At 41.2% G+C, this 23,113-nt stretch overlaps 1 protein-coding gene across 2 annotated transcripts in view; it reads left to right on the top strand.

The window, feature by feature from the left end:
- The window catches only part of SHROOM2 (shroom family member 2), a 121,906-nt gene extending 99,780 nt beyond the window's left edge, over positions 1 to 22,126 (top strand). For both annotated transcript variants that reach the window (XM_074606797.1, XM_074606807.1), the window contains 5 exons: positions 3,818 to 4,576; positions 8,298 to 8,849; positions 9,758 to 9,938; positions 14,574 to 14,846; positions 19,254 to 22,126. In XM_074606797.1, the coding sequence (XP_074462898.1) occupies positions 3,818 to 4,576; positions 8,298 to 8,849; positions 9,758 to 9,938; positions 14,574 to 14,846; positions 19,254 to 19,520 (2,032 nt within the window). In that variant the 3' untranslated portion in view covers positions 19,521 to 22,126. The remainder of the gene's footprint in view (positions 1 to 3,817; positions 4,577 to 8,297; positions 8,850 to 9,757; positions 9,939 to 14,573; positions 14,847 to 19,253) is intronic.
- Positions 22,127 to 23,113: the final 987 nt, after the last annotated feature.

Here is a 23,113-nt window from a genome sequence, read left to right as displayed (position 1 = left end):
CTTTCCATTTCAGTCATGAGCATATATGCCCCGAGCTAACGGAGCCAGAAGGAAACCAAGAGATATACTTGTTCATCTGGGTAGAAAATACTTAGTGCCGTTATGGAGCCTACACGTTTCCACCCCCATGGTGGTAAGCGGTGGTGGTGGTGTGTTTGGTGGCTCCGGACATTGTGTGGAAGGTGCAAGCCACAGAGCAGAGCTCCTCCGGAGCTCACCTGGACAAGGAGTCTGCAGCCGCTTGTCTCTCTGCACAGACCTCCTCTGCGGGAGCTGAGCCCTCTTCTAAATGAGATCTTCTCAAAAATGTGGAGGGCTGTTTTTTGTAATGAAGCAATGCCACCTTTTCCGTTAGAAGCATATTTTGGGTTTCTGCCCCCCACCATTTAGATAGGAAGGCTCCTATACTTAATTCCCTTTGTGTACCTTAAATACCAAAAGCAGGTACAGTAGAAAAGGCTCGTGTTAGCCTCCTGTACTAGACTCACCCTTACTGAATACCGCTTTGTATCAACAGCGTAAGTCTGTTGATTACACTTCCATTGCAGTTCAGGTTAAGTGAGCGGTGTAAGTCATCTGACGGTCAAAGCTGTAATGTCATCTCATACCAGGGATGGGGAGTGTGGCGTGAGCTTCCCTGATCCTGTTGCATCAGGAAGGCTCTTGCATTGCAGTAGTTGTGGCATTGTATCGTGGGGATGGGGGAGCTTTGGGTTTGAAGATAACTTATAGTTTAATGTTTTTGATGATGACTGGTTTGTTATCTAGAATGAAAGTAGTAATGAAGTCAATTGTCATGTTTTCAGATGATTTAAAACTGTTCTGTCTCTCACCTTGTGATGTTTGGTTATAAATGATAAGCTCCTTTCAGTGGTACGTTATCCTTGTATAATCCTATGGGCCTCGTTTCCCAAACAGCTGTATTCTGGGCATATCATTACATGAAGCGCCGACAGATTTAGAGTAGCCTAGTGGACTTCTTGGTATTGATAATAATGTAACACCTTTGCAGGGTCTTGCCACTGTGTTCTCCTGGGGCTTGAAGCTTGCTTTCTTTTCCTCCTTTCTGAACAGTAAGCTCAAATCTCTCCAGAATAATGTGATAAGCATGTTTTGCATGAGGACCCACTCACACTGAATGCAAACTAGCCTCAGCGTTGAATGTAGCCACCTTGCCTCAGACCCATTTTCTGTGGCACTGCAAAATGTTTGGTTAATTTTGTGGAAGCTGTATGAAGGCATGTGTGTAATCTCTGAATTTTATCTCCACGTTTGCAAATGTAGCATCTCCAAATTTCTCTGTGCTGTGATTCTTCATTTCCTTTTACTCTATTTTGGAAGGTGACAGGACTGCTAAAGCATTCATTGGCTTCTGAGCCAGGGTAATATTAAACAAATTCGGTTACCTGCTTTGGATATGTAAACGTGTCAGATTGGTGGTATATTCTGTCCTGTTGGCTTCCACCAGCACACCCACTCCTGACGTGCATGCGAAGTGCAATGTATACTTTGCAAACTGGCTGAGGTAGTGCATGTAATTTATGTCTTCGTGACATTTTGTGCCATGCCCTTGATTCTTCCCTGCACCGTAATGCAGCTGTTATACTGTCTTATGCTATGGCTTATGTGTGTGAAGGTGAATAGAGAGGCCTGAAGAATGTTTTGGCACAGGTTAACTAGGAGAAAACTATGTTCTACAGAGGTTATCTAGACAATGAAAAATGCTGATTTAAACACAGCATTTCATACTTACAGCCTGCAGTCTTCATTTGGTAAATATTTCCATTAAAATGAGTGGAACTATTTACAGGCCCAGTTCTGCTTACATTGAACTCATTAGGGAAAACCAGCTGACTCCAGAGATGCCATGTAACCAAATCTGAATAGCGTTGGTCTTTCTGGCCTTACATCATTTTACTTAACAAAACTGTCCATCTTCTAGTGTTAAAATAGGAGTCAATGAAGCCTGTTTTGTAAAACAGAATTGACTCTGAATTTGTCAGACGACTTGAAGTTGTCTGAACCAACTGCTCTCAGTTAAGACCAATATGAAAAGATCAGAGTCGAAATAACATTTGGCTCCTCATTCATGTTAAATTGAAAATTTACCCACTAAAACTGAATTTTAAAATTTAACACTTCACATCAGAAAGATTATATATGTGACCGTTCAGGAATTAAATTGTGAATAAGCCGTCTCTCTTGGAAGTACAATGGTATTTAATTCCTGACTTGTAAAAATCCATGTGAAGTACAATTATTAAAAATCCCGTACATCAGGCAGTTTGATGACAATGTCCAGATTTTTTTAGAATTTTTTCCATCAGTGCTAAAACTTCACAGATCCAAGGACTGAAAAATAATAATTTTGAATCTAATTTGATCCTACAGATGTGAAAGTAGAATGCACATTTAATCTGTCTTCCCACAATACTTCATTTTAAAGATTTGTTTAATGAAAGTAGTAATATAGTGTGTAATTGCTCCAAATTTTTTTTCTTCTTGAATTCATAATGGACTTTACTTATTTTATGTGCTTATGTCTCAAACTTCTTCATTTTCATACATGCTGACGTTAACCGCCTGTAGACTTGCTCTCAAAACTGGAACAGTAAGACTAGTAACCTGTTTATGTTGAAAATTCAAGTTAACCTTACTTTACAAATAGGCTGGGAAAGATGCCTCTTTCACAGTCCCTTCAAAAGAAAGCTTGGGCAGTGCATGTCTACAGAGTTACTATTCCAAAATACAGAGACCAGCACTGTCAGTAGCACAAGTGATATTAGCAGATCTCTGAAGCCTTTTACTTCTCTGTTGCAGCTTCTTTTCTAAGCTCACAGTGTCTCTTCAGCCTCCTTTAAGGAGAGAGCAAACCCGTCTCCTCTTCGGGCTCCAGAGGTACTTTTCCCCCCCTCCCTGCCTTCTTTTTCTTTCCCAGTTCGTCTTTATCTGGTGAGCACAAATGAAGTACAGGTCTTGTGGCAAAGCACAAGCCTGGAGCTGCAAAATCCTATTTCCTGGCTAGAGAAAGAGAGAGTGTAAAATTGGAATAAACGCAAAAATATTTCTGTCTAAGATAAGGCCTTTTTGGCCATTGTTCGTTATTTGTGCTGACAGGGCAAAAGAAGTTCAAGTTTAAAATAAGGCGGACTGGAAGATGCTATCCTTTCTAAATTTCCTTTTCTGCCTCTTTTTCAGGAGATACTAATTTTCCCTTTCCCAGCTTTTTAGCTTCAGCAAACGTTTTGTTTGCACTCATTTCATTTTTCACCAGTTATGCAAAAATCCAACCTCCAGATTCATAAATAAAGTTCACGGTATTCGATTCACATTTAAAATGACAGTGAAGTCTTAAGTTTGCACATAGAGAAGGAACCTTGTTTTCCATGTTTCATTACTGACTCTGAAAAAAAGAAGAGAATTAAATTCTAGTATTAGGATTCCTCTTCTCAAGACAGTTTTGTTTTCTACCAGCGTTTGCATGTTTGGCTGTGCCACACAGATCGGCGCGGGAGAGGTGTGCTCTGCATTTACATGCACACTGCAGCGCCTCGGGTTACCCGGAGGTTGTGTCGCATCCTGTGGCGCTCCAAACCCTAATTTAGCCTGACATTATGCCTTGACTCATCACGTTAGATTAGGTACCCCGTGTGTGCCTGTATGTGAGAGGATGTTTTCGTGCTGTACAGTTACTGTAGACTGGAGGAGTTGGTGTTACATGTTGGGTGTGATCTCGGTGCTCAAGCGTCCTGGATCGGTGCCGTTGAGCCGAAGGAAATAAATCAGCAGCGCACTAATGACGTGTTCTTCTCTCTAGGCAAGCTGACACAGGAGCCCTGAGGGAAAACTCACGGGAGAAGAGGGATCAGCTGGACCAGAATTTAGGCCAGAAGTGGAAGGCATCTGTCAGACCTTTGCATGCACGAGAGCCTACGGTTCTGCCTCACGAGAGCCGGGGGAGGTCGGGGACATTGCCTAGTGATTACCGATACTCTCAGGAAAACGTGAATGAGAAGAGCAAGGATCGCAGCCTGCCCCATCTCCCCTGCTCTGAGCCACAGACCTTGAATGAGAACCACTCCTGTCTGTCCCGGGGCAAAGGAGAGGAAAACCACAGGATAGAGCCGGTGCTGCTGAACAAGAAGCGTGGACCTGCTCCTCAGAGGCCGCCACCACCTAAAAGAGATAAACACAGGCGTCCGGATAATTCTGCGCCATCACTCGGCACCTCTTCTGAATCTCTGCTGGTAGCACCCAGCCGTCCCTTTCCGTCCTTGTCCCCTAGCTCTGCCGAAGTATTTGCCAGTCACTCCTCTCTCTGTCAGAGTCCCGCAGCTTTCAATGGAAAACTGAAGAGTGCTAATCCACAGCAGCTCCAGCAAGCATCATCCACGGAGAATGTTTGTCAGCACTTAGAAGAAAAAACGCACCTTACGTCTGAGTCTGTATTATCTTCCAAGTATCGGTATCTTCAGAAACCTGGCATGGAGACATCAAGGTCCCCTTCTCCTCAGTTTGCACCACAGAAGCTCACTGATAAACCTCCTGTGTCCGTACAGGATGAGAACCCAGCCAGGTACTAGATGGAACTCCTTTACTATTTTATTAACACTTTTTGCCCAGTTACACCTTGCTAATGGTTGGCTGTTCATTTTCTTTACTAAAAGTACATCCTTTGGTTTCATTAAGCATGAGCCATCGCGGTATGTCCTAAAAAGACTTAAGACTTGTGTGAAATTCCAATTGGTGCCATTAAAGTCCTTCAACTAGTCTGTGGTTTCTTTTAGTTGACTGATGCTGCTAGTTAGTAGAAAATGAAAGGGATGGATTCAAATGGATTTTTTCCACTGTAAGTCTGGGTGAAATCAGAAGATTCCCTGTCATCGTTTCCCCCACCCGAGTCTGTATATGAATCAGCGTAGGGAAAAAGCAGATGTGGAAAGGGGAGCTGTATCCTTTGTGAGAACATCTGAAAGTGCACAGTAAGGTACGCTGCCAAATCATGACTGTTTTCATGTTGCTTTTACAATGAAAGTTGGCACTCCAGGTAGTCTGTGGAGGGGTCTGCAGCACTATTTGTGTTGAGATGGGCTGAAGATTCAGCAGGAGAACATCAGTCCTTTCCCAGGCTAGATAAACTCAGAGTTAGAGAAACTGACTGAAATTAATTGGTTGCTGTGTCTGTCATATGCTGCTAACATCCTAAAAGGTTCCTCTCCCACAAGATAACAAACTCTTCCAGGAAGTGCAGGAATCGTAGTTTTCATAAATCCTTCAGCACTATAATTCATGGTTAAGGAATGAAAACAAAACCTCTGAGTTGAATGAATGCAGAGGTTGCTTCTCTGAGCAAAAGTAGTTGGAATAGCTTTTCTCTACTGTAATGTAAATGATTGAATAGATTCAATCACGCTGTTTTCCGATGTGCCTTATGACATAGAAAACATGAATCACTTTTTTCCCCTAAACATGCCTTGATGTTTTTCCTCTTGTAATGTGAGGAAAAAAATAATATTTCATCCTGCAGTGTTTTTTAACACGAAGTAATAAAACAGTTTATTATGAAAAGTGCAACATGTCACGTGAACCCTAGCATCTATGTGCAAAGGTAGATTACAGTAATGACTTCCTTAATGTATTGCTTTGATGTCCTTAATGTTGCTTTATTAATACATCCTAAGGATGCATAGAAAGCTAATTGTATTTGTCCTTCCTTTTTACTAAGCTTTAATGTTGAAATGAGCACTGAGGTGTGCATAATTATATGCCCATATCTGAGTGATAATACACTGAGCCTGCAAATCTTTAGTTAACATTTAAAATTCTTAAGCCCCGATGGCTCTTGTTTGTGCACAATGTATTGTCCTCAGTTAATAATTACATTACTCAATAAAACAGGTATGGCACAAAAGGAATGACATGCAGGCCATACCTCTGAACCTTCTGTATGGTATTTACTATATGGTATTTATTTCATATGAGTAAAATATGTCAAGTAGATTTATCTTAATATGCCATTAGTTAGATTTGGCTTATTATTTCTGTTGGCTCCTTGCGTATGAGACTTTGGACATGCTAGTTTGTATGCTGTGGGCAGCTAATGTTTGATGATATCAGCATGTAGCTGTTTACTCTTCTTTAAGAAAGGTGTCTTGTTTATCAACAGAACATAAAGTGAGTATGTAGGGTTTCCTGCAGTGCTTTAGGTAGAACAATGTAGTGTGGGGAAATACTGGTGGTGTGCAGAGCCCAGCTATTTCCAAGGATGACTGTTTAGCAATAATAAAGGTGAAAAGAATGCATCAGTAGATGTGCATCAATAAATTCCCACTAAACATACACTCAGGTCATGGAGTGACCGTGCCTGTGGTTGGAGTAAAGCTTTGTAATGGCCACAAGCAGAATTGCTGCAAATGAAAATTTCATGCTGCAGTTCCACAAGTGGAAAACCTTCAGAAATCAGGAGGATAGTGATTGTGGAATAGGAATCTCTGAAGCACCTGGTGTTGAACTGTCTTTCCTCTGACTGAAATGTGTTGATTTGATGCCTTAAGTATCTGGAAAATCTTTTACTAGGCTAAGAGGAATGTACTCGAGAGTCCCAAAACAGATGCTGGGCATTTTAGGTAAAAAAACTGCAGTTAGCTCACGTCTTAGCTTCAGCTGCCCCACACACACTTATACACACATCTTGTATTTCCCCCAAATGCAAAAATGTGTTCCTCTTCATAGTCTGCGGAGTCCAAAAGATGTGGGTTTTATTTAAAAACAAACAAAAGAGTCGGGCGCAGTGGCAGGCCTTTGCCCAGCTCCGCTGCAGCCAGGAGGAGAGCCCACATCTGCAGGCAGGGAGCTGGGGCTGAGTGGCAGACACAGGAACGAGCTCTTCAAAATGACTGAAAACACCCCAACCAAATGGGAGGGTGGGAGGGGTTCAGTATGGTCTGGCAAACCTGCCCCAAAAGTTGGATGAGTATGTCAAAGCATGTCCGCAAAGCACTTGAGGAAAGTAAATACCTATTGGGAGGCTGCGCGTTCATTCAGAAGCAAATATACATTTAAATATAAGGTACCACTTCTCAAAAATAGGAAGTCAGATTTTGCTATTCTCTACAAAAGAAAAAGTACAGCATAATAAAGTATAACTTTATTTTTAAGGAAAGTGACACACCCACACTTAGAGGAAAAGAGCTGAAGTGTGTCTTGGTCACTTATCTGAAAGGCAGCAAGCAACCCAGCCAGATGAAACCAGATATTTTAGCTAGTAGGCAATGTTCCTTTACTTGCTGTAGAGCTTCCAAACCCACATCATGACAATAATTTTAAACTTTCTGCAAACTCAAAACCACCAAACTAGACTTCAGTTTCTTATATGATTTACATACAGTACAGATGTTTCAGCAATGTTATTTAACATGTTATTGTCCGATTCAAAAATCTAAGATAGCCTCCTTTTTAAATAGCTTGCCTTACTGAATGGCCAAGGTGGCCCTTTGTGCTATGCAGTACAGAATTTTTGCTATAAGCTTCCCTTGAAAGGGAGTATCCAGAATTGTGTGTTATCTTCTTCACTGGCTGTTTTTTCTTCTTTAAGCAGAAAACTAGGACACCATGGTAGGATCTGTTTATTAAACTTCTGTATCTCGTGTGAAATTTTACAAATACAGATTTTTTTTATTATTTTTTTTTTAAAATCATGTAACTAAGTTTTGAATGATTTCCAAGTTTTCCACGTGTGATTATTTCTTATTCTTGTAGCTCAGCAAAGACGTAGCCTGCAGGATGCTTCCATCTGGTCGGTTGCCTCTTCCCTTGGAAGAGCTGGGAATTGATGTGAGGGCGTCACGAACTCCCCAGGCAGCTAAGCTGCCTGTCAGGCCAAAAGCTGAGGCCACCATTGGATCTGTGTGAAGCAATGAGGTTGAGCTCGAGGCACATCTTCCTTCGCGTGTGTGGCAGCAAAGGGGTAAAAGGCAGCTCAGCAGTGCTATCTCAAATCTGGGGCCTGGCTGCTGAGACTGGGCCCGCACGTTCATGGAAGCAAACTGAGGTCCTGTCCCTTGAGCATAGTGCAAGGCTGATTTTAGGATTACTTACAAATGAACTGATACTACTTAAAATGCATGAACAGAAAAGAAAACGTAAATTTAGGGTTTGAGGTAGAGCGCAAGGAATATTCCATTACCTAGATCTCTTATCTGCCTTTTTTCATATTTGGGCTTCCCCTCTGATTGCAGGTAAAAGTTGAGATGTAACATTCTTCCATTTCTAAAGATGAATTTTCCTTTTTTTTCCAGAATCGAAAGGGTTATAGACAACAATACCACGGTGAAAATGGTTCCCATCAAGATAGTTCATTCCGAGAGCAGTGCAGAGAAGGAGAGCCGGCAAAGCCTCGTCAGTACTATGGAGCCTCCTGCTTTACCCAGTGGTTTGGAAAAGGACCAAATTAAAACACTCAGCACTTCTGAGCAATCCTATTCACGATTCTGTGCTTACACCAGGCAAGGTGTAGAGCCAGAGCCAGAAGCCAGAACCAAACCAGCTGACCCTCAACCAGATGAAGAACCTGTGAGCAACTTGAAGGACAGCAGTGCTGCCACGCCAGCGGTCAGCTACGTAAAGGCCAAAGAGAAGACCTTTGAAGACTGGAAGTCAGAGGAACTAGCCAGAGAGATTGTGGGAAGAGATAAATCTCTAGCAGACATACTAGATCCTAATGTGAAAATAAAAACAACAATGGATCTGATGGTTGGAATATTCCCTAAAGATGAACACCTCCTAGAAGAAGCTCAGCAGCGCAGGAAGCTCCTGCCAAAAGTTCCTTCTCCAAAAATTTCAGAGGAGAAGTGAGTATTACTTTCTGTAGGCCAGTGGTTCCTTGTAAGCTGCTGCCCAAAGTGTGTCAGTTTTCCTAGGGGGCTGAAGGTGAGGATCTTCCTACTGTTGAGGTCTGGGGCTTTTCTAAGACTTTGTTAGAGTAGCAGTCAAGCATAATACTGCTAATGATACCATTAATGACAGAAAAAGTACAGTGTTGTACTATATGAAAAGTTTCCTGAGGCGTGGTTGAAAACTGTGTGAGAACTTAAGGAATAATTAGCTTCTCCCATTTCATAGTGATTAGATATTTTACCAAAATCCATCCGGTCTAGTAACTGGATGGAGAAGGAACAATATTTTAGCCTTTTTTCTGTGATGAAAATTTACAAAGACAACTTGAAGTGGGCATGAGGCATTTCCTGAAAGTGAATGAGAACAAAGTAAGAAAAGATTTAAATACCATCCATGTTGATGTTCTGTGGGTCTCTTGTTGTCTTGATACGAGTTACCAAATGAAGTTGTAGCCTTCTCGAGAAGTTCATATGTCATTCCATAATCAAAAAGATAAGTACTTAGGTTGTAGTATCCCACATTTGGTGCCCTGAAAGGTACTCTCTCTGACACTAAGGTCTTTGCACTACTTAGTAAAATGAGGCTTTACATTTTGTTTCCAGCTGAGATATCTTAGGTCCATTTCACTCATTGTAATGGTGAAAGGTCTTCTGTACTACTTCAGTTTTAGCTCTTGGTGGGCATGTGCTGAATTCACACAAATTTTCTTCACAACCAGTATTTGTTTATCCTATTTCCATAGGTAATGGCTGTCTGTTGAACCCCCTGCTTGCATGCTGAAATGATGGCTCTAAAAGGTTGCCTTTTCTTTTCAGCGATTAGGGTGTCAAGGCAGTTAATAAAAGTTTTGATTTTTTACCAGGAAAGAGGAGCAGAGCGCGCCGTCTGCCATCTCCCTGACAACCAATTCTACTTACTACAGCACATCTGCACCAAAGGCGGAGCTGCTGATTAAAATGAAGGACATGCAGGAGCAGCAGCAACAGCAGCAGAGCGAGGATGATTCTGAAGACGAGCTAGATCATGACTTGTCAGAAAAGAAGGTAAAAAATGTTTCTAAAAGTATAATGGGAGGCTCTCATTTGCATGCATTTCATTAACTGTGAATTTGCTAGGTGAACACCCCTAAATAAAAGGCCTTCTAGATGTACAGGGTCACTTGGTAAACCAGCCTGCTTTTTTTAAGGGTGGGGTGGTCATTAAGTGTCCAACTGTGAATTTAGGAACTTCATATTAGGTGCTTTTTGCAGCTTGATAAACCTTTTGGGGAGGTTATTTTCAAATGTTGTTTTCCATTTGAGGTTCTTTCTCTCACTTGCTATATACAAAGAAACAGTGCTTATGTATCCCACTGTAACGGGGTGGTGGTTTTAGTTGCTTCATATTTTTTGGAATTTAGGTCCAGGATTTGGGTTTGTCATGAGAGAGGAGGAACACACACACCCATCCTTTTTTTTTTTCTTTTTTTTTCTTTTTTTTCTTTTTTTTCTTTTTTTTAAACAACAAACCACTTTGCCCTCTGTTTCTCCTACCTCCCAGATTAATAACAGTAATGGTGGGAGATAGCTAATCAGCTCGGTGGGTTCAGTGGAAGTTACTCGTCAGAAAGGAGGCAGTCTTATCCACTCTTCATCCTTATTCTTTGGTGTTTTATTTCTGATCTAAAGTCAACATAATCCTGTAGGTATTAAAATGATGATATAATAGTATTTCTGTGGTTTGAGAAAGTGTTGTCCTGTGTTGAAATCATCACACTCATCTCATTAGTGATTTGGCACAAACTATTTTAGTCATAGCTCTCAGTACGGATAAGCTGGAGGAAATGGCCTGTTTGATCAATTAAAGTGATGTAGTTTAACTCTGTTTACCTAAGCCAGGAACACAGTGGTGTGCAAATCTTTGCTGTTAAAGTCAACTCTCTGCTTAATAATTGACTGCCAGGGCGCGTTTGGTAATCCAGTCCCAAAGAAATGTCTTTTAATTAAATATTAGGAATATATTTAGTCGCTACAAGTGAAAGATTCCTACCTCTGGTTCAGTGCGGGAGTGGATGCCGCTGCGTTTGAGGGGGGCTGTAGTGTTTTCTGCTACCACTCTGTTGGGTTTTTTTCCCCTCCCTCCCTCTGCCCCCACTGCATGGCACAGTGCAATACGGTGTGACTGCAGCGGCAGAGCTGCCCTCACACTCTCACCAGACAGGCACTGAATACAACCGCTGTACTACTTAAGCAAATTAAGGATTTTACTGCATTTGGAATAATTTGGTTTTATCTGGTGCCACACATGACAGTCACGTTCAACGTTTTTGCTAGAATTACTTTCCTTCTCATTAATTATAGAATGTATGTATGGGTGGGTATGATAAAATTAAGCCTTTCTTGTTTGCCCAGGAAACTAAATACTAAAATTTTTATAAGCAAAAGTGCCATTTATTTGTGTTGGTGTCTGCTAACAGGAAAATCATGTTCACCTTTTACATACTCCTTCCTCCATCCCCCCAGCTCCAGTATACACTGCTAATCATCTGAGATAGGAAGTATTTCATGAAGAGCTTTTAGCAGAGCTCCCCCGTCATCTTCTCTGAATGTACGTGTTATCGTAGCCTTGCACGCATTCCTGCTTACTTCTCTCCCTGCTCCTCCACGTGCGTTAGGATGCGAGCACTCAGTTCAGTGGGCTTTCATCTTGGATCTTGTCAGAAACCCTATAAAACTCGTAGTAAGTGGGTCAAGGCATCTTTATAAAACAGTCTGGCTTCACGTATTTGGCAGCAGTTTAACATGGGATCGTTAAGGACCTGAACACTTTAATAGCATACTTTACGACTTCAGTTATTTTAGAAGAGGCATATGCCTGGAACCTGTTCCTTGATTCCTAGAAATGGGTCAGTTCTGTTATGAGATACCTTAATTGCAGTCCACTGTGGAATGATTGTAATATTTGTCATTCTCTGCTCTGCAAACCAGAAATGTGTGGTACTTTTTTTTTTATCTTTTGAAATAAGTATAGGAATTTCATATAGAATCACTAATTTTTTATTTTTTTAATTTGGGACAATCCCCGTATTCCCAGCTAGCAGGAATAGAATGTGTGTGTCTGAATTTAATGTAGGTTTACCACAATTATAAAATATTGAACAGATGTTGAAAACACCAAGAGTGGCTTTTGTAGTAAGGAAAATCCATGTGCGGCTGAGTAGGAAGTGTCCCCTTTGCCTTTAGGAAAGTTTCAGCAACTCCTGAAGAGTGTAATAATAATCGAAGAATGCCAAGTTTCTTCTGCTTTTAGGCCTGAACTTCAAGTGAAATGGAGCGGTGGGCTGAGAGCAGGGTAATTTACATAAAGCATGCCAAGCAGTGAACCACCTGAGCAGCACTCTGCTGAGCCACTTTCTGTGTTGCTAGTCAGATCAGCAAGAATTACTGGCAAAAGATCAGGTTTTATTGTTTTCTTGTTTACTGGTACAGAATTTGCAGCTATGAATTATTTATCTGCCAGTTTCAAGATGCAGATTGGAGCTCTTCTGGCTCAGTAGATACTGAATGTAATACAGGTTTTCTGCTGGTTAGCAGAAGTAGTGAGCTTACAGCTGCAGCATCCAAAGGCTGCTTCATCTGGGTAGGAAGCAATCAGTGATCATAATCCAATTCTGAATACGTATGACAGTCTTAAAGAGGGGTGAGTACTTACGGCCTTCTCACCTGCAAAAGCGGTCCTTTAGAGGCTAACTTCAGCTGCTTGGGGGCATCTAAATAGGATGGTACTGAGAAAAATGGCATGGCTTGTGGGGTTTTTTGCCTTTTTTTTGCCCACCCCCCCCTTTTTTTTTTTTAATAAGAAAGAAACTTTGAGAGCGCTGATCTGGATTGTCAGACTGGACTGGTAACATGGAGCGCATGTATGGTCGTAGCACAGCTGCAGAAGTGAAAAACTCAAGATAGTGACATAGAGCACAACAGTATCCTGTTGTATTTCGCATGGTAAAACAGCAGCGTTGTGCATGTCATCTGAGGGAAATGAGAGCGTAGCACTGTGACCTACATAATCCAAATCAAACTGCATTTGCATTGAGCGAAGGGGGGAAAAAAATCAAATCCTGCAGATTAATCAGTCAGTAAAGCAGGCATCTGTAGAACTGCTTACTACCTTAATCTTTTGGGCACCCAGACTAACAGATAACCCAAATCCAGATTAACCTGGCCTGAGTATATTAAATCAAAAAGGAGAAAACTGGCCTGGATAATCCATGTGTTGAATTTCTACCTTCAAAAAGGCTGTTAAATTTTCAGAGTGTGGTTGCTTTCTATTTAAATGGCAGACTATTTTTGTTGTTGTTGGGGTTTTTTTGTTCCCAAAATGAATTGGCGATGACTGTTCCGTGGTGTCTGAGAGCAGTAGCTGCTATCAGTATGTTTCTCAGTAATCATGAAGGCTTGTAATCAGATTTGCATTTAGAAAGCAGAGTTCCTAAAGAATGTCGTGAGTAAATTTTTTTCAAAAAAAATTGAAAGGGTACTGTGAAATAACGACTATTTAAAGGATGTAATTTTCATTTAGAAATTGCACTAAGAGGTGCAATTGGAGAGAACGCTTTGGAAATTTTTCTTACCTGAAATTAACTGAATACTAAATAGGCATCTTCATTTAAATTAATGAGGCATTTTTAGGGTGTGATTCATCTCATGTTATGGTAGACGACTGTCTGAACTGACTTCCACCCCTTGCGTGCAAGCGAAAGCTAATGGACATGTAAGAAAATGAGTCCTCTTGCCCAAACACAGGGAGGTTGCCGGGCAGCACGGGTGGAACACAGGTCACCGAGGGATGAGATCTCAGTTCTCCGTCTCGCTCTGCTGGTGATGCACCTGATGTGCGTTTTCTAAGCCAGGGCATGTGCATCCCAGGCAGTGGGGGATTATACTAGAGAAACCCCAACGAACTGCAGATGAGGTGGTATATTCGCCTGGCATAGGACAGAGACAACCAAAGATGCTTGTTTCGTCCTTTGGCAGAGCCACTTTGCACAGCTTCACACAGGGCTGCTTTGTACGATACAGAAGTAGATTTTTTTTCCCTGTTCTGTGCCACAGGGATTATGATTTCCCTACAGAAATGTTGTAAGGCAGTGTTAACGCTAAGATTTTTCTGAGAGTGGAAGGGCTGCTATTGGAGGGATGCTAATATTATGCAGAAAGCAGGAAAAAGCTAGACAGTGCCCTAGTTTTAACTGCGTCATGTGGAAAATACAGGATTGTTTTCCTGGTACTGTTTATCTTTCTAAGTGTAGCTCTTCAGAAAGGTATTGTGGACCTGGTATTTAGAGAGAAAAGGATGCGCTGTACTTTATGCTGCTCCATAGCAGGCTTTGAAGCTGTTCAAAGAAGAAGCAGGAATGCTTACTGGGGGCAGGGGGAGTTCTTCATCTTTTGCCACAGAGGTAAATTGCTTTAACACAGGTCTCAAGCTGAGCATTGTAGACCTACATCCTTAACTTTTGAATCCAGAGGTATAGACCTTAGACATATACTTAGGCATGTGTTTATTTGTAATGCACTCATTGTCAAAGCAACCCAGGAGTTTCAATGTATTAAAATGCTAGATTTCTGACATGACTTTCAGAAGTGAGGGAAAGTAATGCAGTAGTGCTAATAAATTCTCATCCTCTTTATTTTTCACAGCAAGAACTTATTGACAGCATTAGTAGGAAGCTGCAGGTGCTGAGGGAAGCACGGGAGACACTTCTGGAAGACATCCAAGCAAACAATATACTGGGAGAGGAGGTAGAGGCCATTGTGAAAGAAGTCTGCAAATCGAATGAGTTCGACAAATTCAAAATGTTTATCGGCGACCTTGACAAAGTGGTCAACCTCCTGCTGTCGCTATCAGGTCGTCTGGCCCGGGTGGAAAATGCCCTTAATAACTTGGATGAAAATACCTCTCCAGAAGAACGGGTGAGACAGGCCAATAGTAATGTTACTGCACTCAGTGATCCTGGTGTGGGGGGTTTTGCTTGGTTTTTCTTTATCCCAAATAGCAGAGCTCAAGACAAGCAAAGCGATAAATCTCATAAGGCCATTTTCTTTAGATTTCTCTTTGCCTTGCTTTTGTTTAGACTACTAAAACTACAAGTGGCTTGGTGAGGAAAAAGTGGTGGTTTGGGGTGCAACATAATGGAAAACAGACTTCTTAGCAAAAGTTTAAAGAAAGAGGGGAACTTAAAGATGAGTGTAAAAAGAAGGCAAACAAAAATATTCTAACAATTTAAGATGGTGAAAAGGAGTGTCGCTTTGTGCTGTAATGCAGAAAGCTTACAGGCTTCTTTATACTCAGTGAGGATCTTGATAAAAATCTATAAGGTTGTTACAAAGAAAATGTACAGCTACTACAGCTTCCTCCGCAATGCCTGGCAAGGAGCAGGAGATGACAGAACAAGACAAGGAAAAAGACATGACAGAAGGAGAAGTCTTTAAAAAACAAAACAAAAACCAAACAAACGAAAAAAAAACAAAAACCACAACACCACCAGGGCAGGGGTGTGAGGGAGGCATGGCCAAAAGACTTTTTTTAATAGAAGGCATGTTTTACCCAACCAGAATAGCCCAGGAGTGATGTGGAGCAATCCCAGCAGATGTAAAAATTTCAGGAGTGTTTGAGGTGCTTTTACCTGTTGGAGCCCAGCTCTGCTGGCAGCACTTTGTTTAGCTCCAAATCCCATCAGGCCTCAGCTGGGAAGCAGATATCTAGCGATACAGATATGCACCGAAGGAGAGACGTAGATGTGTGTGAAACTTAAAGGCTGAAACAAATAAAATTAGAGAAGGTGGCGGGTGGGTGTGTCAAGTGAGTTTAGCTTCTACAGTGAAATGAACGTGAAGTGGGATTTTTGGCTTGTTGGGGGCTGAAATGCCAGCAGTCCACCGAAGTGTTGCAACAGAATTTTTACCACAGGCTGTGGATTCATGTTGTGTTTCTTCAGCGTGCTCCGTTGTTTCACCAATAAGAACCAGTAAGTGCTGGGACTAGATTTAAGCTGTATTTTTGCTGTTTGGCCCTACCTGCTGCCAAACATATTTGTTTAATGGCTGTCCAGACCCCTTTTCTACTGAGGCAAAGGGAAGGTATTTGACAGCTTATTAGAGGGCAGATCAAAGCTTCTCAAATTTAAAGAAATTTAATCCTCCTTTAGACTTCTTTTTTCTAAATGTGGTTGCAGTTGCCTAATGGGCTCAAGGATGGGAGTGGGAGCTGGGGAAAGAGCTACCAGATGATATGAGCATATAGGAAACACCGCATGAGAGCTGTGATAAAAATAGCATATTGGCTAGGTGTGGAAGAGGAAGAAGGTGAGTAGGTCGTGTCGTGAGGGCACTCAGAAATTGTCTGTGTGCTCTGCTGTCAAATTTAGACTGACAGAAATCCAAACCTCTAACATATTCTAATTCCCATTCATCTTCTCGTGCACTGACACCAAAGTCTTGCAATAGTAGCATTAGAAATATATGTAAAAGTGTTGGTCAGAAATGCTTTTCAGATGGATCAAGTCCCCAGGTACTTCGACGAGAAATACAATGCATGTAGGGTTACATGTGTTTATCTTTGAATTTAGACTGGCTCATGTGGCTTTTTTAGTTGTCCTTTTTTTAATTTTTTTGAAGCTGGTGTTGCCTAATAAACATTACTGTGATAGCTTTGCACTTTCTAGGAACCACCAACAGCTCAGCAGACTTTTTAAATAAACAGTCTGTTGGTGGGCAAATAATCCCTGCTGAATTAATATTCTGACTATTAGATGCTCTGTCATAGGTCTCTTTTGCCACGAGGAACACTGTCAGGTATTTTAACTTTAGCTTCTGAAAGGGCTTCATATGAAATAGGTACCAGCCCCCTTCCTTCCACAAAGTGAGACCAGTGTCTTCTCCTTACTTATCAATCAAAACCAGGGTGTGTTGAGAACCCTAAAGCACTGAACCAGCGGGCCACATGTGTGACCTGTTACTGCAAGACTAGAGACAAGTACCAGGGATAGTAGTTTAGGAACCAGATGCTCGTAAGTCAAATACACGGAGGCAGTCTCTCTTCATATGGCTGTCATTCAAAACAGTGAACAATTCTGGAGAAAGAGCTAAAGATCGTTCCATGAGAGGAGCTTCAGATGGCCTGTGTTTGGCTGGAGCTTCAGAGCAGTGCTGACTGTAAAAAAAACCCTTCTGCACTCTGCGTGGCTTTGGTTGGTTGAAGTCGATCAGATGAAACCATCTGATGTCATTTATGCCTTTAGGAATGGTGAGCCATTGCTCAAAGAACATCCTCAAGAATGGTGTCTTGAGCCTACAGTGTGTTTCACTTTACCCTTCAAAACAGGCTTTCTGGTGTCAGTCATCTTTGACAGAGGTAAAAGCAAATTCAAGAGGTATCTTACTTGCCTTCTGCCTTTCTGCATCCCACTTCTGAGGCATTCCCTAAACCTCCACAGGAGCAGAGGTACTACTAACATGTCGTGCAAAGTTCATAATGAAAGTAGTGTTTACTTTCTTTAAACTGTCAGGTTACTCGTGTTCATCTTAGTCATGCCATGGGCTTGGCAAGAAGAAACCATACAACTTAAATCTCAGGAATTGTTATGAAGGACTAAACAATGAATTGTTCTTGTGTCTGTTGACAAATGATAGCGAATGGCTTGAAAAACAGCTATTTCATCTACGACGGAGCTACCAGCTGGCTGATATGTGCCCTCTTGTGTTCATCAAATTCTGTCTAATTCTTCTGCTGCTTGCTGCTGCGCAGTGTACGCAAGCTGCAAGGCTGCCCTGGGGAGCGGTGTAGGCACGCCCCCGAGTTTGGGCTCGGCCGCTCGTTCCCCTGGTGAATTGAGGAGAACAGCACTCCCATCTTTTCGCAGCAGATAGCTCTGCTTGCAACTTGCCGTGGGATTATTTCCCTGGCAGACGCTCAAAGGAAGACTGAACTGGGGTTTTGCTAATAATGTGTGATTTCTGTGACTTGTCTTCCATAGCTGCCTTGAATCCTGAGTTAATCTAGGCTGTATATTTTAAGTACATCGCGAGCGCAAGTCTGAAAGCTTTTCACCCTCTGAGCTTTGTACTGTCTATAGAAAAAGAGGCAGCAGAGGTTACGTGTGCGAAGCTGACAGATAGGTGTGTTAAAGCTTGATGGTCTGTATCCCCCTTTGTCTCATACTTACGTCTTGAAAAGACTCCATTTTGTAGTCTACGAAACACTTTTCTGTAAATCCTTTAGGCTTATTACAACGTGTGATTTGACATAAAGTCCAAATGAAAAAAAAATGGACACATTTACTTGAACAGACTGTGGTTTATTTGAAGACATAAGTTCTCAAAGAAAATTCATCTCCGAGGCAAAGCTAAAAGTTATGGAGCGGTACCTCTTAGGGGCACTTTTTAATTAAGTTCAGAACTCTGTAGAGGAATTGTTGACGTCAGAGTAGGGCAGCCATACTCTGTCTCTGGAAAAAGGCAATCACTTCTAGGCAGACATCTGAAATAAGTTTCTTTCAATATATTGCTAAAGGAGCATAGCTGAGTGATTCAGGTGTGGCCGTCTGCTGTGTAGACAGGTGAAGTTGGGCGAGATGTACCTCACCCCGCACGCTCGTACATGTGTGTGAATGGGATATAGCTCCTGTCCTCTTTCTTCATGTGTTTCTCCATTCAGCCTCCCTTTTTCCTATTTTGTCTCTTGTGAGGGCACGAAGCGGAAAGTTTGCAGGCTTTTGGGGATGATGATGCTTTTTTCTTTTCACTTTTTCTTCCCTCCTTTTGTCTTGCCCCAGCTCTCGCTCATATCTTAAGACTGCACGACTTCACATCTCTTGGAGAAGCCGTGCGGATTGCAGCACAACTGTGAAATACCGCAGTGTCAGGAGCTGTGTAAGAACAAATTGCTCCATTAATTAGTCTGTCTGTAGGTTCTTTAACAACAGCTGTTTCAGTGTGGAAGTTTGGTGCTGTGTATTGAAGATATAAGACGTTGCTGAGTGAAGTCTTAATTTGGAAAACTTGGATGTTTCTGAAAGGCAACTGTATTTTTATATAACTATTTTGAACTATTAAATAGTAAAGTAGTCTTTGAAGTTCTTGCTGTTGAGGCCAATAGAAATTCATGGTGTGTCTTTCATTGATTCACCACTATTTTTTTCTCCTGTTTGTTAATGCATTTTATTAGAATAGACTTTAAGGAGCAATCTTATTCCACCTCTCTAAGTATTCAGGAAGGTCTTTGTCTTTGCAGATAAAACAGACTTGAGACTTAAACACAGAAGCTGTTGTCCCAACCTAGTGAACCCAATGATTTTTTAACTGTTTTTCTTTTCTCCTAAGCGGACATTGGTGGAGAAGCAGAAGCTGCTGACCCAGCAACACGAAGATGCCAAGGAACTGAAGGAAAACCTGGATCGTCGAGAGCGCATTGTCTTTGACATTTTGGCGAACTACTTGAGTGAGGAGAACTTAGCAGACTATGAGCACTTTGTAAAAATGAAGTCGGCCCTCATCATTGAGCAGCGAGAGCTTGAGGACAAGATCAAGCTGGGGGAAGAGCAACTGAAGTGTCTGACTGATAGCCTCCAACCCGAACGGCTCAAATAAGAGAATTGAGTTTGACCAAGGATGTGAAAAATGGGAAAGAAGGAAGAGATGGGGGAGTTTCCAAGTATACAAATGAGTATCTTGGCTTGTCTGAGTGTCCAGTAGACAAACAAGTGCACAAGAGAAAAATAGCTCTCACAACAGCAATAATGGTCTCTTTCATTTTTTTTTTTTTTGGGATGACATATTTAATTTTTTAGAACACATTTATATTGCTGGACTCCACAGCTGTTTCTTATTGCTTAACTTACAGAAAACTCCACAGAAACAGATAGACTCTTAACCCTTCTGCTCAGTAAGTTGAAAGTCTGTGGCAGTTGTGCATGCAAACAACAGTGTTTTTTAGAATAGGTTGTATACTTCCTTTATGTTCAGATGCTGTACAGACTGCTGGGAAAGCCAACAGCAATTTATGAATGCACACAAATTTAGAAGCTCTAAATTTAGTGGCTTTTTATTATTTTTTTTTTAAACGCATTAAGTAGGGGAAGCGTGCATCTTATAGCTAATATATTCAGATTGCTGAAATGTAGTGTCACTCTGATCCTGTGGCATCAGACACTTTTTTGTAATATTGTATATAGGATGGCACTTTCCCCTTGCAGAAAATAACTTTACAATCGGTCTCAGTTAAACACTTCTTAAACCAGCTTGCAAATCACCTAATGGCTACCTTGCTGAAGATTTTTTTTTTTAAATTATTTTACAAGACATAGTTGTATACCCTCTTACTGCAATGCAAGTAATTTTCTTTACCAAATTGTACTTGATTTAAGAAACAGGCTGGAAGTACTGTCCTGACTTTGTTCAAAACATTTCTCATCTAAATTATTTAGAAAGCTCGTTTGCTCTTTCTTGTGCTTTTTATGCATGTTTTTATTCTTCCTCCCTCAAAACCGTTACATGCGATGAAAATAAATGTAGGCTAAGGACACTGCTTCTGTATTTCTTCTGATTGTTCAACATTGTGATGGTTCTATATAGACAGTTAAGTTATACTGAAGTTGACCTACATAACGCTGTTCGTTCTTTCCTCTTTCTCAGACTACCAAATGCAATATAAACAACTTCTGCCATGTAAATACTGTGCATTACTCGGAGCAACTCCGCTTTGTAACTGTGAACATAAGTGGGTTTTGTTTGTTTGTTTTTTCCATTGCACAATGATAAATGAGAGGATGCTAGTTCACAGTATCAGGTTACTGGTGGTGTGCTAGTAATACTGCCATTGACTTACAACCGATGATTTACAGTAGCTCTAAAAAGAGGCGCTAACTCATGTTTTAGCGCAGTAATATGTTATGCTGACTTGCGCAGTTACCTACAGAGAAATTCTGTAGTGTCTAAATGTCAAGTTCTACGTTAAGAGAAAGTTTTGCAGGCAAAGGAAAGTCTCGGATGACTTTGTGTATATGCCATTTACATTGTAGTACGGAAAACATGTATCTCTTAGTAGACAAACAGGTTGCCCAACCATTTTTGAGGCGGATGCGGATGCTGGTCTGTAGCTAAGCAGGTTGAAAATACAAGTAGTTAGATGTTGAAAAGAGAGAGAAAATATTTCTTCCCACTATTCCCGCAGTGGCAGCATTCACAAAAAGGTTTTCTGTCCTTCTTACCTGAATCCTCTCTTTTGTGAGGAGAGAACCGGAGAGGCGCTGATCAGCAAATTCCTTGCGAGTTGGGGAACTGGGGAGCGGAGCAAAACTCTTCTGGAACCAGTTCCTTTACAGGCAGGTGCAAATGTTAAAAGGACTCTTGCCCTCCTTATAGTGCACTACTTTGTATACCTGGACCAAATCTTTAATGAAATCATGTTTGATATGTATCAGTTGAGGTCAAGTGGAGCTACCACTTTACAAGACCTACAGCTGATCTTAGTTTCTTCCTCCTAGTTCAGAAATATAGTCTCTGGCATCTCACAGTTATTTGCTGCTATGTTCCTAGGACAAGTGACCCCTTTGTCCTTAAACTTATCCCTTAACCATAACAAACCCAAAACTAAACAATTCCCAAATAAATTATGCTTGTCTTTTAGCTTGGAGAAAAGTGTGCATTGTTTTATCTGTGGCATTTTAAAAAATTTTACATATTGTGGTTACTCTGAAATGTGTATGTGAAATGTGAATAATAATATAATTACAATGTGTTTGTATACAGTACTTTGATTTAGATCTTCCTGATAAAAGGTAGCAATATTGTGAATGCTATATATATATTATCCTTTTCACAGAGCAGTGCGTAGACACCATTCTCTCCTTTTCTTTTTTTTAAAGCTGTGCTGAAAATCTCTCACCCTGGGAACCTGAAGTTGGTTGCCTCCTAATGTTATATGTAAATCTGTAAATAGCTATACTGTTGCTTTTTGGAAAAAAATCTGGTGCTAATGTTTTGCCTTCGGCATCCTGGGGATGGCTGTTTCTTCACCTTACGTTGTTCTCAATTCTAGATCTCTTTGTATAGTGAAAGATTTCCACTACGTTTCTCCGACTGTTAGGATCCCGCAGCCCAGAGTGAAAATGTACAGTTTTCCTGCCTGACACTTAACACTTATCTACTGACAAATGGTATTGCTTGACTTTGAGAAAATAAACTGTATATTTCAATGTAGAGTTAGATTTTGTTGTGCAGTTTTAACTGTCAAAGCTTCCTGTTTTGCTGTGCAGCGTTAGCCATCTTGTGGTGCTGATCAACAGGACCTGTAGCTTTTAAAGGCCGGGCCCATTTTCTGCTGGTCTGAAGGAGCTGCTCTCTTTTCACAGATCATTTAAGGTGTTCGCTTAACTGATCGTTCTCAAGTTCCCAGTGTAAGTACCAGAAATGTGTTCACGTCTATTCAGTATTTTAAGTGCGCGAGTATGAGAGGGCAGAAAGAAAGACGTGTTATCAGGTGGATAAAATAAATCTGTCTCTCGCGACCTAGGGAGTATATACCAGGGGAGGAGTTAAGATTTTTCTACTTGGGCAACTACCCTGTTTTGGCTTCATCCCATGTTTAGAATGATATTTAATATGGAGATATCTAAAGTCAGTGGTTGTCCAGACGTTTTGCAAGAACAGATCACTCTGAACTCTCCATCTTTCACAGACTTGCACAGAAACTGTTTGTTTTCCGTTTGATGAGGGGTCTCAAATTAACAGCAGAATTGTCTGCCTGATTCGGAAACACTGTCAAGTGCGCACAACTTTGTTGTAGGGGTGACCACAGATAATGTTTCATGGCTTGATAAGTCATCCTGGAAATTAATTGTGAAGGTTTTTCTTGTAGAAACTATCTGGGAAAAGGAAGTTAGGGAAGGAAAAATACTTGGGTATTTGTAGGATTTTTCCAAACTTCTAACAATGCTTTTTGCCCCCTTTTTCTCTCCCTTCGCATGTCCATGCAACCACCTCTTTGTGCCTACTTTCCTGGGCACTTGGTGTAATTCAGGATGGCAGCTCTCAGGCAATAACGGTCTAGTTTTTGTGTTATGTTTGAGTTGGAAAAAACTGCTCTTTATTTTCTGTTTTGGGGTATTTGAGACCCTCAGGTTTCAAAGGAGTCAGCGTTCCACAGTGTTCCTTCCAAATCAAGCTCTGTAGATTAATCTGGT

This window comes from Larus michahellis, chromosome 1 (assembly GCF_964199755.1).
Source record: "Larus michahellis chromosome 1, bLarMic1.1, whole genome shotgun sequence".
Taxonomy (NCBI): Eukaryota; Metazoa; Chordata; class Aves; order Charadriiformes; family Laridae; genus Larus; species Larus michahellis.
The sequence above is the reverse complement of the archived record's forward strand: the minus strand, read 5'-3'. Positions and strand labels throughout refer to the sequence as shown.